This window comes from Ictidomys tridecemlineatus, chromosome 6, assembly GCF_052094955.1.
Source record: "Ictidomys tridecemlineatus isolate mIctTri1 chromosome 6, mIctTri1.hap1, whole genome shotgun sequence".
Taxonomy (NCBI): domain Eukaryota; kingdom Metazoa; phylum Chordata; class Mammalia; order Rodentia; family Sciuridae; genus Ictidomys; species Ictidomys tridecemlineatus.
The window spans coordinates 11,178,911-11,195,664 of NC_135482.1; the positions used below are offsets into that span (position 1 = coordinate 11,178,911).

Consider the following 16,754-nt stretch of genomic DNA (forward strand, 5'->3'; position numbering starts at 1 on the left):
GGCTCAGGCAATGGCAAGGCCCTACTGAGGTGGATGGCGCAAGGCGTCCATCCTCTGGAGGAGCGCAGTATGTTTCTGGGAATGGGCTGGTTTGTTTTTGTATTCCTTTAATAAGTATAGTTGCGATTTCTCATATGACCATTAAGTATAAAGGAAAAATCATGACTTTCCCAATTAATGTAACTACTTCTAAAGCATAGATCTGTTTGCTCTAAATGCAATGATTCAGCTGTGGAGTGTAAATTGTTAATTTCTAATGAAAAACTCCCTGTTTTCCTGTCAAGGAAGTTTTTGAAAAATTAAATTAAAATCTAGAGAAGAAAAATTAATATTAAGAAGATAGATTAGTGCTTAGTACTGGGCAACTTGTTCTTGTTCCTGTGCACAATGGTTTGTGCTCTTACTCCTGTTTGATTAAAATTAATAACAAGTCAACCCCTTGCCGTAACCATGGCACCGGTTCCAGTCAGTAAGTCAAGAAAGAATAGTCAAGGTATAGGCCAATAGTTTGGGACATTTGTAACTATTATTAAAAGTTAACTAAGCAGAAACAGCTCAAAGCAAAACGCGAACTGAAAGTACACATGCTTGCTTATGCATAAGCCAAGATACATTCTTCTATTCTAATTGTAGCTACGTAATATTTTGTTTCTTTGAATAATGATTCCTGTTTTGTAACCACAAAGTACTGTGAGCCTGCCAAAATGAAAAGTATATATGATCAACTTCACAAGTAAAGATTGGGATCAACACCTTCACTTTGGTGTCTGTGTTGTTTCTCCACCCTCTTTCGCCGACTCCTCACCATCCATTCGTCTCCTGAGACCCCCTGTTGGAGCTGGTCTCTGACAATAAACCAAAATTAAAAGAATTCACAACTAGAGAGCCTGCACTACAAAACATATGCTATTTCATGAAGAAGAAATGAAAAAGAAAAGTGAAAAAGAGCAAAGGGAGGAACTACACTAGAAGAATCTACCATCAAAGGAGAAACTAATTCAAATTAAAAACCAGGAATAAACCAAAAGGACAGGGAATAAAATTCATATCTCAATAATAACATTAAATGTAAATGGCCTAAATTAATCAACCAAAAAGACAAATACTAGAAGATTGGAGTAAGAAACAAGACCCAACAATATGCTGTCTCCAGGAGACTCACCTCATAGGCAAAGATTGAAGGTAAAAAAAAAAAAACATATCATTCACATGGATCTCGTAAATAAGCAGTGGTTTCTATTCTCATTTCAGATAAAGTGGACTTCAAGCCAAAGTTAGTCAGAAGGGAACAAGAAGGTCATTTCATACAGCTTAGGGGAAGTACACATCAGCAAGACATAACAATCGTAATATTTATGCCTCAAACAGTGGAAGTTCCTGCATATGTCAAACAAACCCTTCTCAACTTCAAGAATCGAATAGATCACAACACAACAAACTGGGTGACTTTAACATGCCTCTCTCATCAATAGATAGAGCCTCCAACAAAAACTAAATAAAGAAGATACAGAACTAATGAATACAATTATAATGTAGACTTAACCAACATATATAGATACAGCCTCTTCAACAAGTGATGCTGGTCAAACTGGAACCCCTATGTCTCACCTTGCACAAACCTCAAAGTGGATCAAGGACCTTGGAATTATTAGACCAGAGACCCTGAGCCTACTAGAAGAAGAAGTAGGCCCAACTCTCCATCATGTTGGCTCAGGAACCAACTTCCTCAATAAGATTCCTAAAGCACAATAAGTAAAATCAGGAATCAATAAATGGGATGGCATCCACCTAAAAAGCTTCTTCACAGCACAGGAAACAATTAAGAACATGAAGAGGGAGGCTGTGGAATGGGGGAAGATCTTTGTCACCTGCACCTCAGAGAGAGCATTAATCTCCAGGATACACAAAGCACTTAGCACCAAAAAACAAACCAAATCAACACAAAACAAAAACAACAACAAAAACGAACAAAACAAAAACAGACAAAAAAGCAAATAACCCAGTAAATAAATAGGCCAAGGAACTGAACAGGCACTTCACAGAAGAAGAAATATGATCTGTCAACAAATATATGAAAAAATGCTCAACATCACTAGCAATTAGAGAAATGCAAATTAAAAATTCACTGAGATTCCATTGTACTCAGGTCAGAATAGCAATCATCAAGAATACAAGCAACAATAAATGTTGGAGAGGATGTGGGGGAAATGTTCACACATACATTGCTGGTAGGACTGCAAACTGGTGCAACCATTCTGGAAAGCAGTATAGAGATTCCTTAGCAAACTTGGGATAAAACCACCATTTGACCCAGCTATCCCACTTCTCAGTCTATATCCAAAGTTTTTAAAATCAGCACACTACAGTGACACAGCCACATCAATGTTTATAGCAGCTCAATTCACAATAGCCAAGCTATAGAACCAACCTAGGTGCCCTTCAACAGATGAATGGATAAAGAAAATGTGGTATATACACATAATGGACTATTATTCAGCCATAAAGAAGAAGGAAATTGTGACATTTCCCAGTAAATGGATGGCACTGGAGACTGTCATGCTAAATGAAATAATCCAGTCCCACAAAACCCAAGGCCAGTGTTCTCTCTGATGTGTGGAAGCTGACCCATAATGAGGGAGGTAAGGAGGGAAAGCCTAGAAGTTCACTGTATTAGACAAAAGGGAGGGAAGGGAAGGGAGAGGGGTGGGAGTAGGAAAGTCAGTGGAGCGAATTCACTTTCCTAGGTCCATATGTGAGTGCGCGAGCGGTGAAATTCCACATCACTTCAACCACAAGAACAGGATCAAAGTTGGGATGGGTTGCACCCCTTGTATGTGGACTATGTCAACTCACCCTGCTGTCATGCATGTCTAGAAACAGCAAGTAACCAAGAAGAATGTTGGAAAGGAAAACACGAGAAATGGACAGAGAGTCTTTGCTTTTTAAAAAGTCAGTTAATCCACTTTTTGTTGGTGCATTGTAATCACACACGGTAGTGGGGTTCATTATGCCGTATTCAATCCCATTCCCCAGTTCTGCCATTTCCCCTCCCCTCCTCCCTCTCACAGGTCCGACGCTCTACTCTACCAATCTCCTTTCTATTATCATTATTATTTGGATTAGTGCATTATGATCACCTGCATAAGTGAGACTCCTTGTGGTGTATTTGCACTCTGGAAGAGCATAATTTGGAAGAGTTGGTTCCCTAGCACCTCTCCATAATCTTCCCTCCTCCCTCTGCATCCCCTTCCTCTATTCTATTTCTCCTTTCTATTTTTGTGGGAGCTCCTTCTTTATTCCTCTAGGAATAGAGAACACATTTGACCCTTGACCTTCTGAGTGTGGCCTATTTCACTTCACACAACGCTCTCTAGTTTCATCCATCTACCAGCAGATGACATCCTTCTTTATGGCTGAGCAATATTCCATTCTGTCTATGTGCAACATTTTCTTTACCCATGCATCCGTTGATGGGCACCTGGGCTGGGTCCATAACTTGGCTAGGGGTGAATGGAGCCTCTATAAATATTGGTCTGTATTTATCACAATAGTAAAATGATTTTATTTCTTTTGGAAAAAAAAATACCAAGGAGTGGGATACCTGGATCATACAGTGCTTCATTCTTAGTCTTTTGAGGAAACTCCATACTGCTTTCCAAAGTTCTCAGCTGCTGGGGACCGGGTTGTACTGATGTGCAGTCCCAGCACCAGTGTGCCAGCGTATCCTTGATGGCTGCCGTTCTAACGGGAGCAAGAGGAGGTCTCAGGGAGCGCTGACCTGCGTTTCTTGGATTGCTAGGGATTTTTTCAGCCCGAGACCAGTGCTGTTCACTAGAAATCAAACGCGCGTGACCTGGCTGTCTCGGGCTCTGTAGGACCTTACCTGAGAATGAATGTTCATCATTTCACACGGAGTCTGAGGACGGGACTCTGCAGGAGCTTCGCTGGGAGGTTGGGACGTGGACCTGTCCTGAGGTCAGAGCTGAGACGGAGGCTGGGCTGCGGGCATCTGAAGCTGGACGGGGCAGCAGGACGTGGCTCCTGGATAGAGACCTCCCGGGTTCTCGCTAAGGAGGACCCTTCAGAGGGCAGCTTAGCACAGAGCCGGTGTGGGGGGTGCGCCATGGCAACTTGTCTGAGCGAGTCTGGGGGTGACATGCTGTGTGGGTCAGGGTCCGCGCCAGCAGCAGAACCCAAGGTAGATGTATTTATTGATTGATTGACGGGATGGCTCACGACACCGTGGAGGACAAGTTGTCTGACAATCTGCCCCTGCAAGCTGTCGACCCAGGAGAGCCAGGATCCCGTCTGAGCTGAGGCTGAAGTCTGAGAACTGTCCTGGGTGGGGGCGCGCTGGGGCACTGGCATTGAGTCTCAGAGTCTGAAGACCCAGGAGCCAGGAGCTGGACGTCCAAGGGCGTCCAAGATGGTGGTCCAGCCCAAGGGTCTGGGGGAGGTGGAGAGAGACGGCCCTTTTCATTCTGCCTGGACCCTCAGCAGGTTCAGTGGCGGCTGCCATCCAAGAATCATGGTTGCTGTTCTGACTCGAGCGTAGTATGACTATGTGCCCGAGTGAGGCTCACCACGTCTGCTCCCGTTCGCGGGCACAGCACCATTTGGTAGCGTTAGTTCCCGGTCACCTCCCCCTCCCATTTTTCCTTCTGTGTCTGTGGAATCCCCTTCCCACAGGGGAATCTCTTCCAGACGCACCTCCTGGATGCACAGAAAGAACCTTCCCCAGCTACGGGGGCATCCCTTCGCCCCGTCGAGGTGACACACAACTCATCACTTCTGGGGGGTGCTCCTGGTCACAGAGCCACGCTGACACCGTGTGCAGGGATTCCCCAGGGCTGGGCGGGCGGGGGGAGGCCACCACCGGGGCCATCTTGGAGGTGTCTACTGTGGTGTGTGCGCAAACGGATCTAAATTCTCCAGCAGTCACTTTGTAAAAAAGTAAAAAGTAAAAAGTGGGCTGGGGCTGCGGCTCAGTGGTACAGCATTTGCCCAGCGTGCTCGAGGCCCCGGGTTCCATGCCCAGGACGTAAAGTGAAGAGTAAAAAGATGGCATTAGATTGGGTGGAATGGTTTGAATATCCTTGTCTTCCCAAAGGTCCACGTGTCGGAGGCTGGGTCACCCATGTAATGGCATTGAGGAGTGGAGAGGCGGGACCTGATGGGCAGTGATCCGGTCACTAGGGCGCCGCCATCTTGGAAGGGATTCGTGCCTGCCTCTCAGATGGTGAAAAAGTGAGCTTCGCTTTCCTAACTTGCTCTTTTGCTGCATGGCTTCTCTCTTTCTCTCTTGGTCCCGTGTGATGGATCCACCACCTGATCGTGCAGCCTGATGGCCTTCCCCAGAGGTCAACCAGATGGGGTTATCCAATCTTGGACTTTTAGCCTACAAAACTGAAAGCCAAATAAGCCTCTTTTCTTTATCAAGTTCTCAGTCTCGGCCACTTTGTTACAACAACACAAAATGGGCTAAGATATTGAATCATATATTCTGTTCATACAAAATGTGCAGATGTTACCATTTCAACATGCAATCAATATAAAATCATGACTGACTGAGCTATTTTGCATTCTTTTTTTTAGTGACATTTTATTTTTGCATTCTTTGTTTGTACTGCTTGAAATCCAATGTGTCGCTTATGTTTCACAACTTGACTAGGACTTGTCCCATTTCAAGGGTTCAATATACAGGGTGCTGACTTTCTTTGATTCTACATGTGTGATTTTGTGTGGACGGACCCCATGGGTAGATTATCCCAAGTTGTAAGAGGCTCATCCTTTATTTCTTCCCAAATGATAGACTCATCGGCTTATTTGAAGTTCCAACTAAACCATTTTCCAATTTTCTTCTTTTGAAAATTGTAAGCCCGGGCTTCTCAGGTTGATATTTTATATCAGGAGCCCCTGGGTTTTCGGTACATTTATTCCACACTATTGACCTTTTTATACATACCACTTGTGCAAAAATTTGTCAGGAACAATATAAGAATTACAACAGCCGTGACTGATTCTGGCCTTTGACTCAGTGGAGAGAAACTAATTATGTGGAGAGAAACCAATTATGGGCTAAGCGACAGGAGCTCGGCAGCAATCCCACCTTGCCGCAGGTACTTAGGCAGCGCGGGGACCTTAACAGCATGAGCCCGGGTCTGGGGCGGGGGACAGTGTCCGGATGAACCAGGTAACGATTTCAATCAGCACAGGAGCCACGAGCTTTGGTCCTGCTCCGTTTAAGGGTCATTTCATGACTTGAAAGATTTCGGGAGGAGCGGCATCGCCCTTTGCTCTGGGAGAAGGAAAGTCATAAGTCCTTTCTATGCAGATGACATGGTTTTATTGTCATGAGCCAGAAATGGCCTCATTACTGTCCAAAAAAAATGGCTCGTGATGAACTGCTCCCACCCGCCGACTGCCATTTCTGCAGGTGTCCTCGGACCTTGAGCTGCCTTCCACTCCAAGAGGGCCACCTGCCCTCCTCGTCCTGTCCCTCAGGCTGCGTTCTCCCCCAGGCCACTCAGGGGACACACCAGGGGCCTGATGCCAGGTGGCTTGTGGGTGGACTATCTGGGTTTCCTGGTCCTTCCTGGAGATCCGCGGACACATGCACTTTGGAGAACACTCAGGCGGAATCGACTGCGACGTCGCATGATGAGCCACCGCGCTGCTTCTTGGCCGCGAGCAGACCCAGGGCTGCTTTCTCCAGGAAAGAGCTTTCCAGAAGCTGCTGCAGCTGTCCCGACCTCGCAGCTCCCCGCAGGTGTCGGCAGAGGTCTCCTGCCTGGCTCCCCACGGGCACTCCCAAGTGGCCCACCCCTGTCCCCAGGGCTTCTCAAGGTGCCCATAGGGGTTCCCGTGGTGTCCCCACAGAAGGTCCACAGCTGTTCCTCCAGGAGTCCCCCAGGTGTCCCCACAGATGGTCCACAGTGTCCCCCCAGGTGTCCCAGAGGATTCTGACAGGTATCTCCACAGTTTCTCACAAGCATTCTCACAGGAATTTTCCCAGTATCCCTACAGGTATCTCCACAGGCATTATCCCAGGTGTTCCCCCAGGTGTAACAAGGTGTTCCCACAGGTGTTCCCCCAGGTGTAACAAGGTGTTCCCACAGGTGTTCCCCCAGGTGTAACAAGGTGTTCCCACAGGTGTTCCCACAGGTGTAACAAGGTGTTCCCACAGGTGTTCCCCCAGGTGTAACAAGGTGTTCCCACAGGTGTAACAAGGTGTTCCCACAGGTGTAACAAGGTGTTCCCACAGGTGTTCCCACAGGTGTAACAAGGTGTTCCCACAGGTGTTCCCCCAGGTGTAACAAGGTGTTCCCCCAGGTGTAACAAGGTGTTCCCACAGGTGTAACAAGGTGTTCCCACAGGTGTTCCCACAGGTGTAACAAGGTGTTCCCACAGGTGGTCCCACAGGTGTAACAAGGTGTTCCCACAGGTGTTCCCACAGGTGGAACAAGGTGTTCCCCCAGGTGTTCCCACAGGTGGAACAAGGTGTTCCCACAGGTGTTCCCACAGGTGTAACAAGGTGTTCCCCCAGGTGTTCCCCCAGGTGTAACAAGGTGTTCCCACAGGTGTTCCCACAGGTGTAACAAGGTGTTCCCACAGGTGTTCCCACAGGTGTGACAAGGTGTTCCCACAGGTGTTCCCACAGGTGTAACAAGGTATTCCCACAGGTGTTCCCACAGATGTAACAAGGTGTTCCCACAGGTGTTCCCACAGGTGTAACAAGGTATTCCCACAGGTGTTCCCACAGGTGTAACAAGGTGTTCCCCCAGGTGTTCCCACAGGTGTTCCCACAGGTGTTCCCACAGGTGTAACAAGGTGTTCCCACAGGTGTTCCCACAGGTGTAACAAGGTGTTCCCACAGGTGTTCCCCCAGGTGTAACAAGGTGTTCCCACAGGTGTTCCCACAGGTGTAACAAGGTGTTCCCACAGGTGTTCTCACAGGTATAACAAGGTGTTCCCCCAGGTGTTCCCCCAGGTGTACAAGGTGCTCCCACAGGTGTTCCCATAGGTATAACAAGGTGTTCCCACGGGTGTTCCCACAGGTGTAACAAGGTATTCCCACAGGTGTTCCCACAGGTGTAACAAGGTGTTCCCACAGGTGTTCTTGCAGGTGTTCCCACAGGTGTTCCCATAGGTATAACAAGGTGTTCCCACAGGTGTTTTCACAGGTATAACAAGGTGTTCCCCCAGGTGTTCCCACAGGTGTTCCCGCAGGTGTTCCCACAGGTGTTCCCGCAGGTGTTCCCACAGGTGTTCCCACAGGTGTTCCCATAGGTGTGCCCCAGGTGGCCCATGGCCTCTCTGTGCAGGGGTTGGCCTGCTCCATGGGCTGACGCACTGCCTTGTCCCTGAGCTGGTCCCACGAAGGCTGTGACGAGGGCCATTGCCGTGGGCTGGCGCGTCCCCTCCTCAGGGCCTCCCTGCAGGGCCCGAGCTTCCCTGGGAGGGTGGGGTGTGTGGGGCCCCCCAGCACCCTCAAAATTTAATCTGTATTCTGTGACGATAACAAGAGTGCTAAGGTGAGCTTTCGCCCTCGTCTGTGCCCACTACACACCGGCCACCAGGGGGCAGGCGGTCGGGGACCCTGAGGAGCAGGATGGCACAGAGTGAGCCCAGACCCCCGTGCCTCGGTGACAGGGTCTCTGCAGCCCTGACATCCCGCCGTCCTGCGGAAGGCTGGGCCAGGTCTGTGCACACAGGTGACCCAGCTCGTCGTCCTACACCAGGACCCAAGGCAGAGGAGGGAGAGACGCGCTGCAGGCCCGGGGGCAGGAGGAGGCCGGGCTGGCTCCCCGCAGCCCCAGGAAGAGGACCTGGTCAGCACTGCGTGGTCCTGGAGACCACGTGGGGGCCTTCCCTGGGCTTCCTCCCCAGCCCTGGGGGCCCTGGAGTTCCCTGGGTCCCTGGGTCCTGCCGAGAAGACCAGACCCTGGGGGCCTGTGAACTTGCAGAGCTTCCCCTTCCCCAGGGTGCGACCTGGGTCCCTCCTGGGCTCTCCTGTCCCTTCCAGCCCGCCATGTCTGCCTGCTGTGCTCAAGAGCCTGCCCTGAGGCTTGAGTTCAGGCAAGAAGCGAGGTCCTGCCAGGTCTGTGAAACTGGACCCCTGAGCCCATTATGCCCCTCGGCCTGGGCTGTCGGGGGAACGCGTGGGACCGCTGGCCTCTTGGCACTGGCTGTTCCTCTTCTGGAATGCTGTTCCCTGCACAGCCTCAAGGCTCATTCTTTCCAGCTTTCCCTGCTTTGATCCCTCTTTTCTCTCCCTGCAGCACACCCCCTTCTCAATGCTACTGATTTACTTACTTAGTGATCCCCTTAGGGTCCCCTTGGGGTTGACCCCCTCCCCCGGCCTCCCCACCAACCCCATGGTCAGCCCAGAGGGTCGGAGTTTTGCCCATTTATTTACCCATGTCCCCACCCGCCGGCACAGTATCTGGCACAACCGATCTTCACTCATCACAATAAATATCTATTCATCCAAAGAAAGAAACTTTAGAAGCTGCTTGGAGTTCTGTCCTGACCTGGGCCACCTCCAGGCCACACAAGTACCTATGTGTTTATGTCACAGGCTTCCAGTCACCACACAGTACCAGTCCATGGGCCCTACGTCCCCGACACGCCGCTCGCCCTGTTGGACCAGAACAATCTGTCACCAAAACCTTAAATGCTCTAAGGACGGCAATGGTCGCATCCTCTGTTTAACACCCTGTTATTATGATTAAATCATGCCCTGTTTTTTTTTAGAATGAACCAGGAACCAGTCCCATTTTTCCCTCTGGGTGGGATTCTTCTGACGGGGGCCTGATGCTCTGTCAAGAACCTTCACTTCCTATTAGATGTTCACAGAGCCACTGGAAAGAGGGTCATTTTTGCAAAAAAGGCTGGAGGGCTTTCTAAGCTTTCCTAAGGGCCTCTCTCAGTACTTTGATATTTAAATGATCCTCTTTTGTGGTGCTTATTCGTTATCCTCATTGCTTTTCTCTTTGTTAATTACTGAGGGGCTTAACCCTTTACACAGCCATTAATAAGTAGCATGTGTTGGAGGCTGCCTGTGCACCGCACTTGCATGTGTGCTCCCGGGCGAAATCTACCTGCAACTCCGCGAAGCAGAGTGTGGGTTAGATGATCAGCACACGCTGTGAGGAAACTGAGGCATACGGAGGTTAAGGACCTGCTCATAACCGTGCACCTGGGAGGGGACGTGTGGGACATGAGTGGCAGGGGCTGGCTTGGTCCCTCCCCTGGCCACACGCCACCATCACTTGCATCGATCTCATGAAATCCGTTTCTTGGGAGATTTTCGTTTTCAAGTGAATTCACCTGCACCTCCTGGGCACGGCGTCCTGGGGTGTTAATGTCCCATGATCTTGGAGGGATTCTGAGGACAGGGTCCAGTGGTGTCACGGGCCACGGGGGCAGGCTGGTGTTGGGGTGGGGGTCTTAGAGCGAGTGGCCAGTCCATTCGTGATCTCTGTGTTTGGCCAGGGGAGCTGCAGGAGCCCGGCCCAGGGACCAGAAGATTGAACACTGGGTGAGGCCCGGCCACGTCCAGGTTTCTTTCTTGGACTTAGTGGATGGGCAGTCGGGGCCACTCGGTGGGTCAGGGCGGGCCAGGCCAGGTGGAGAGGACATCCCAACTCCCTGCCAGCCCTCCCGGGAGACTCGAGTCCTCCCTACGGGGAGCACGGTCTTGTTGTGCCTCTTTGCCCTCCAGGAAGCTGAGGCGTGGGGACGTCCGTCTCGTGGCCGGGCTCTCAGGTCCAGGACCCATCGGGGTGTGTGGGTCTCCCAGGCCCAGGCCTTCCCCATGGCCCTGCACTATCTCCACATCAGGGCAGAGAGAGTGCTTGAGGGGCTGCGGGGAGGCTGGGGCTGGGTGCTGGTGGCAGGGGGTGGGGAGCTTGGGGGAAGCCAGGTGGCCATGGTCAAAGCAGCCAGTGGCCACTGTCTGTTCCCACTGGCTGCCGCTGGGGTTCTCAATTTCTTGTTTTTGGAAACAGATTTGTTCTCTAGAAATGATGAGGGAGGAGGAGCAGGAGTGGGAGGAGGGGAGGAGGGGAAGAGGGGGAGGAGGAGGGGGAGGGGAAGAGGGGGAGGAGGAGGGGGAGGGGGAGGAGGGGAGGAAGAAGAGGGGGAGAGGGAGGAGGGGGAGGAAGAGGAGGGGAGGAGGAAGGGCAGGAGGAGGGGGAGGAAGGGAGGAGGGGAGGAGGAGCAGAGGGAGGGAGAGGAGGAAAGGAGGAGGAGAATGGGAGGGAGAGGGGGAGGAGGAGGGGAGGAGGGAGGGGGAAAGGAGGGGAAAAGAAGGAGGGGAGGAGGAGGAGGGGGAAGAGGGGGAGGAGGGAAGGAGAAGGGGGAGGCAGGGGAGCACCTCCTAATGATCCATGGCTGCCGCTGACAAAAGCCGGAGAATCTGTCTCTTCCCCAATTTCAGGGTGGCGACCAAGTACCTTCTCTGCCAGCCTCAGAAATGTCAGGGTGACCAGATGGAAGGGAGCCAGGGTGAGGCAGAGGGACAGAGCTCGGCTTCCAGCAGGGCCCACTGGTCAAAGAGAGTGTCTCTTGATTGATGTTCAGTTACCCGGCGCCTCTCATCTCGGGCTAGCAGCAAATCTCCCAGGGAGCATCTGTCCACCGGCCACCGGGGCCCCTGCTGGCTCACTCTGCTGGCCACCTCCTGGCCTGGTGGTGGTGGGGGCTGGGAACTGGGCCTCAGTTCTGGCTGGACCAGGGGTCACTGGAAAGGGCCGCGTGTGCACCCCACCATCATCCTGCCTCTGCCTGGAGACCCCTGTTCTCCACTGTCGGTTTCCTTGGGAGTCTGGGGACCCAGGTTTGCAGTGCGGGGTCTTGGCTGGTGACACGGTGGGGCCCCCTGGGCTTCCCAAGCTGGGCAAACCTGGGGGAGGGGGAGGGGCGTGGCCAGGCTCCAGGGGAGGGACCGCCCCCGCTGATGCTTTCTCCTTGCCCAGTTCCCCCTGATGTCCAGCCCCCACTCCCGGGGACTTCAGAGATAGTCCTCGGGCTCAGACAGCCTCCGGAGGAAACGGGATGACTGTTAGCTTGAGGAACAGTGCTCCATCCCATCAGCGGGGAAGTGGAGTTTCAGTGAGCACAGGACCGGGAAGGGGGTGCTCTGGACAGGGAGGGGTGGTCAGGGTGCTGGCGGAGTCGGCTTCGCCTTCCGCCCGTTTTGCCTTTTTGGTCAGCTGTAACTCTGTGTGTCAAGATGTAAAGGATTCAAATGTCATATTCTTTAAAGTTCTGGAAACTGCACTATTTAAAGCAGGTCTTATAACCACTGGCCCCTGGTCCCCAGGTCACCTGCTCTCTGCCGCTACTCTGGGCCAGAACACACATGCTAAGGACTTGGCTGGGTGGCAAAGGGGCAGCCCGCAGCCGGTGCACCTGGGCAGATCCAGGTATGGTGAGCCTCCCTGCTGAGGGACCTTGGCTAGGACCAGGTGGGTGCTGAGAGCTGTACAAGACGACCTCCCTGAGTCCAAAAGCTGGGGACGGTGGGGCCGACGGTGGGGCGGACGGCGGGGCTTGAGTTCCAGCTCCCCCAGTTACCTGCAGAGTGGCCGGCTCATTTCCTCCCCCCTCTCTGAGCCTCGGTTTCCTTGCGTGTGAAATGGGCTATTCGGACTTCCTCAACAGAGCCACCGCCCAAGATTAAATGAGATAATGCACGGGGACTGGAACATAGTGGGCATCCGAGACCACCTTTAGATAAGACCGAGGTTGCAAAGCCAAGGGGGTGAGTGACCCGGGCAGCGGGAGCAAGGAAGGGGCGTGTCCCGCGGGGGAGCGTGGAGCGTGCAGTGCGAGAAAGAGGCTGCGGAGGGCAGGGGTGCGGAGGGCAGGGGCTGCGGGGGGCTTGCCGTTTCCTCTGATCAGGGGCTGTGCTGGCTGTCCACCGGTCTTCTTCCAGCTCCTTCCTGGTGGTGCTTGGTGACCGCGGAGCTCGAAGCCTGCGAACGTTTCTTCACCAGCGGTCGCGATGCTGCGCCTGGCCAGTAGAGGGCGCCGGAGGACAGGCTGCTGCTGGCTGCGGGGCTGGCGGTGGGCGGTGAGCAGTGGCCTGGGCCGCGGGGCTCTCCTGCCAGTGACGTGTGGGAGAACCCGCCCGTGCGTTTGGGAGAAGCCGACAAGCAGGTGGCTTCCTGCCTGCTGTGGTCTGAATGTGTTCTCCTAAATTACCAAATGCACCCGTTGAAACTTCTTTGATGCTGTGATAAAGTTAAGAGGCGGGGCCTTCAGCAGGTGAGGTGAGGGTGCTGAGCCCTCGTGCAAGGACTGATTAGCGGCCTGGAAAAGGGCTGGAGAGAACCAGCTGGGCCCCTTTGCCCTTCTACTTCCCTGGCTAGGCACGGACGCAGCATTCAAGGCCCACCTTGGAAGTAGTGTGGACCCCCGTCCACAGACTGACCTGCTGGACCTTGATCTTGAACCTCGGCCTTCAGAACTGTAGGAAATTAATTTCCACAACGACGAAATCACCTGGTCTGGTGTGGGTTCTAGCAGTGGATCTGGCCTGTGGCATTCAGGAGAACTCAATGGGGGGGGGCTGGGGGGTTCTTTCAAAATTCCTCCCTTGGCCTGCAGGTAGAGCTGCTCCCTCTGTCTGCTCTTTCGGTTCCCTTGATCCTTCTTAGTAGTTAATCTCCTGCTACTAGTTAGTTAATAGTTCTCAGTGTTAAACTGATATCCTGACTAGGCCCTTACTGATCTGCATGGTGGTTGTGGTTTAGAGGGAAAAGCTTCGGATCTCTGGAGCAGGAGAGCCAGGCTTCTTAGGCTGTGTGAATTGGCTAAGACACTCTCCCTCTCTGATCCTCAGTTTCCTTATCTGTGCAAGAGTGGTTTGGAGTAGGCGGCCCCAGACGCCCCTTCCAGCTGTGCTTTTCTGGCTCTGTATCCTGAATGGGGCCTTCATGTCTTTACGAACCCACCCCACTGGTGGCACAAGGGGGGTCCAGACTTAAGCTGGAGTCGCGGGGCCCGGGTCCTGTGGGCTCTGCTTCTGAGGTGTCGTGTGTTGGTGGGCAATGCTCTTGGGCTCCTGGAGACTCCGTTCCCTCTGAGCAGGGAGGGTCTTCATGTTCCCCTTGCAGCAGCCTGAGCCTGCAGGAGGGGTGGATGGCCCTGTGCAGACGCCTCTGGTTGCTGCTCAGAAATGGGGCTCTGCCTCCCAGTCCCCATGTGACCTGCTTCTCGTCTGAAGGTCTGGGTTCCGCATCTGCCAGGCAGAGCTCATAACTTCGCCCTCCCTCACTGAGCTCCCTCCCAGCTCTAAGTGGGAGAACAATACTCCCCAGTGCTCCGTTGCTCTGGGGAATAAGAGCCACAGGGTGGGCCCCAAGGGAGACACACTGTGGTGACATGAGCACAGATGGGCACACCACTGCCTGGTCTGAATCCCAGATGTGCAGCTCCTGGCAAGTTACCTAAACCCTGTGACTCGGTTTCCCTTACTGGTCATGCAGGACAGCACAGGCAATTCCCTGGGGCTGCTGCAGCAGGCCAGTACCAGCAGGGGGTGCTGAAAACAACAGACATTAATTCTCTCACTGTCCTGGAGGCTGGAAGTCCAAATTCAAAGTGTCTGTAGGGCTGTGTTCCCTCGGGGGGCTCTTCCTGCTCTCCTTGAGTTGCTGTCACAGGAAAACACAGCTAGGGTCACTAGAAAGAAATTTATTATTTATTATTCACTAGTAGAAATTCACTTCTCCCAGCTTGGAAGGCGGGGAGGCCAAGATCATGGGACTGTCTCCCTGCAGGGGCCTTCTTGTTGGGTCAGGATGTGACAGAGGACAGAAATGGCACCAGAGCAGAAGAGCAAGAGTGAACTACTCCCGGAGCCCTTTCAGAGCCAGGGCTCAGCCCCCATGATGCAGCACAAGGTCCTGCTCCCAGACCACTGTTTCCAAGGGGACAGAAACACCCCAATAGGGGCAGGTCTGTCCCTGAGCTCTGGGGTTGCTGGTGTCCCTGATGCTCTTCTGACCGCCACCCCCCCCCCCCAAACAGTTTGAAAAAGAAAAAATATCCCTGGCTGACCCGTGGGCAAACACAGGCCTGGGGCCTGCAGCTCGCTGGATCCCCGCGAACTGCTGGTGGGATCCAAGAGAAAGAATCCTAAACCCAGGAAGCCCTTCCCCTTCTGCGGACTGAGACTCGCCAGGGCCAGGCTGCGCTCCATGGATAAGGTCGCCTGGAGACTGTCCGAAGGTGCCAGAATGCTTGGTGTTCCAAACTGTTCCTTTAGGTGCGATTATGTTTGTTTTTTAGATACAGTCACGCTGAGCACAGAGCAAAGCACGCCTACAATTTGGAATAAGTGAATCCCCCGGCCTGTTAGGTCTTCCCTTTAGCCAATACTCCACCCTTTTGATGAGAGACCAGGTATTCCCTAGGGGCCGGTCCGGGGCGCGCGCCCGGGAGGAGCGGGAGGAGCGCGCGGGAAAGCCTGGCTGTCCGCCTGCAGCCCCCAGCCCTGGCCGGTGGAACTCCCTGGGCTTGGAGCCGCCACCTAGGCACTGCCTTCCTCCCCTCACCTCTCTCTCGCTCTCTCCCGCGCTCTCTCCCCACTTAGTGGTTCATTTACTGCTCAATCTGTGATTAATTAAAACAATTTAAATAACTGTGCTGATGCTAAATTCATTTACAGCCACCTCCGCAGCGCTTGGCTGCGTGAGCGCAGGGGAGCCAGGGCGCGGGCTCATGCCGGCCGCCAGGGGGCGCTGTGGTCCTAGGTTTGACCGAGACCGTGGCCTTGGCCGGCTGCTGAGTTGCGCGGAAGGAAAGGGTAAAATGTTGCTGCTCTCGCCTCCCACCCACCTGGCTTTCCTCCACGTGGCTCCCACTGCGCGCTCATAGTCCCCAGAGATCCTCTGGGCTAATCCAGAATAGGAAACGTCAGGGACACAAACTCCTTTCCCATCTTGGGCCCAGGGGCCCGGAGGGTCTTGTTTGCAGGAGGGAAAAGCAGAGGCCCAGATTGTGCGAAATGGAGGCGGCCCTGGCTTCCCTCGATGAGCCCCAAATGCAATGACCCCCACGCTCATGAGCTGAGAGGACAGAGAGAGGTACCACAGCAGGGAGAAGGCTGACTGAAGACCTGCAGGGACTCCAGCGGTGCTGCCGCAAGCCAAGGAACCCAAGAGTGGCCTGAACTGGACGAGAAAGGAGGGATCCTTCCCTCCGTCCTTCGTGGGAACAGGAGGGACAGAAGACGCCTTGGCCTTTGCAACTTAGAGAGAATAAATTCCTTTGTAAGCTGCGGAATTTGTGGAACCTAGGGAACTTCCAGCGCTAAAAAGAAAACCATTCTCCAGGGTCCTCCGCTGTGCTGGACGCTGTGCTGGATGCTTCCCTAGATGTGCTCACCAGTGTTTCCCGGCTTCAGCCTCACAGCAGCCCCACGGAGGAGTTTAAAGGAACATCCCCGGTGGCCCGAGGGTCATGCAGATGGGAAGCAGCTAGGCCAAGTTCAAGCTCATGTCTGCCTGGATCCTCAGCCGATGTGATCCCTGTCTACGGCCTGTGCTGGCCATACACAGGGAGTCTAAGGACTCCGGTAGGGGCAGCTGCCTGGCTTGCGAGTTCATATGACCTGAGATGGGTATGAGTCAGTGACCTTGGGCAAGGGGCTTCACTGCACCTCTGTTCTCAATGGGGGTGGTTTTGCCCCCCAGGGGATATTTGGTAACATCTAGAGGCCAGTTTTGCCATCAGGGCTG

At 53.2% G+C, this 16,754-nt stretch overlaps 1 protein-coding gene across 1 annotated transcript in view; it reads right to left on the bottom strand.

The window, feature by feature from the left end:
* Isx (intestine specific homeobox) overlaps positions 1-8,399 on the bottom strand; it is a 33,226-nt gene extending 24,827 nt beyond the window's left edge. The window contains exon 1 of the mRNA XM_078052452.1: positions 8,216-8,399. Within this exon, the coding sequence (XP_077908578.1) occupies positions 8,216-8,399 (184 nt within the window). The remainder of the gene's footprint in view (positions 1-8,215) is intronic.
* Positions 8,400-16,754: the final 8,355 nt, after the last annotated feature.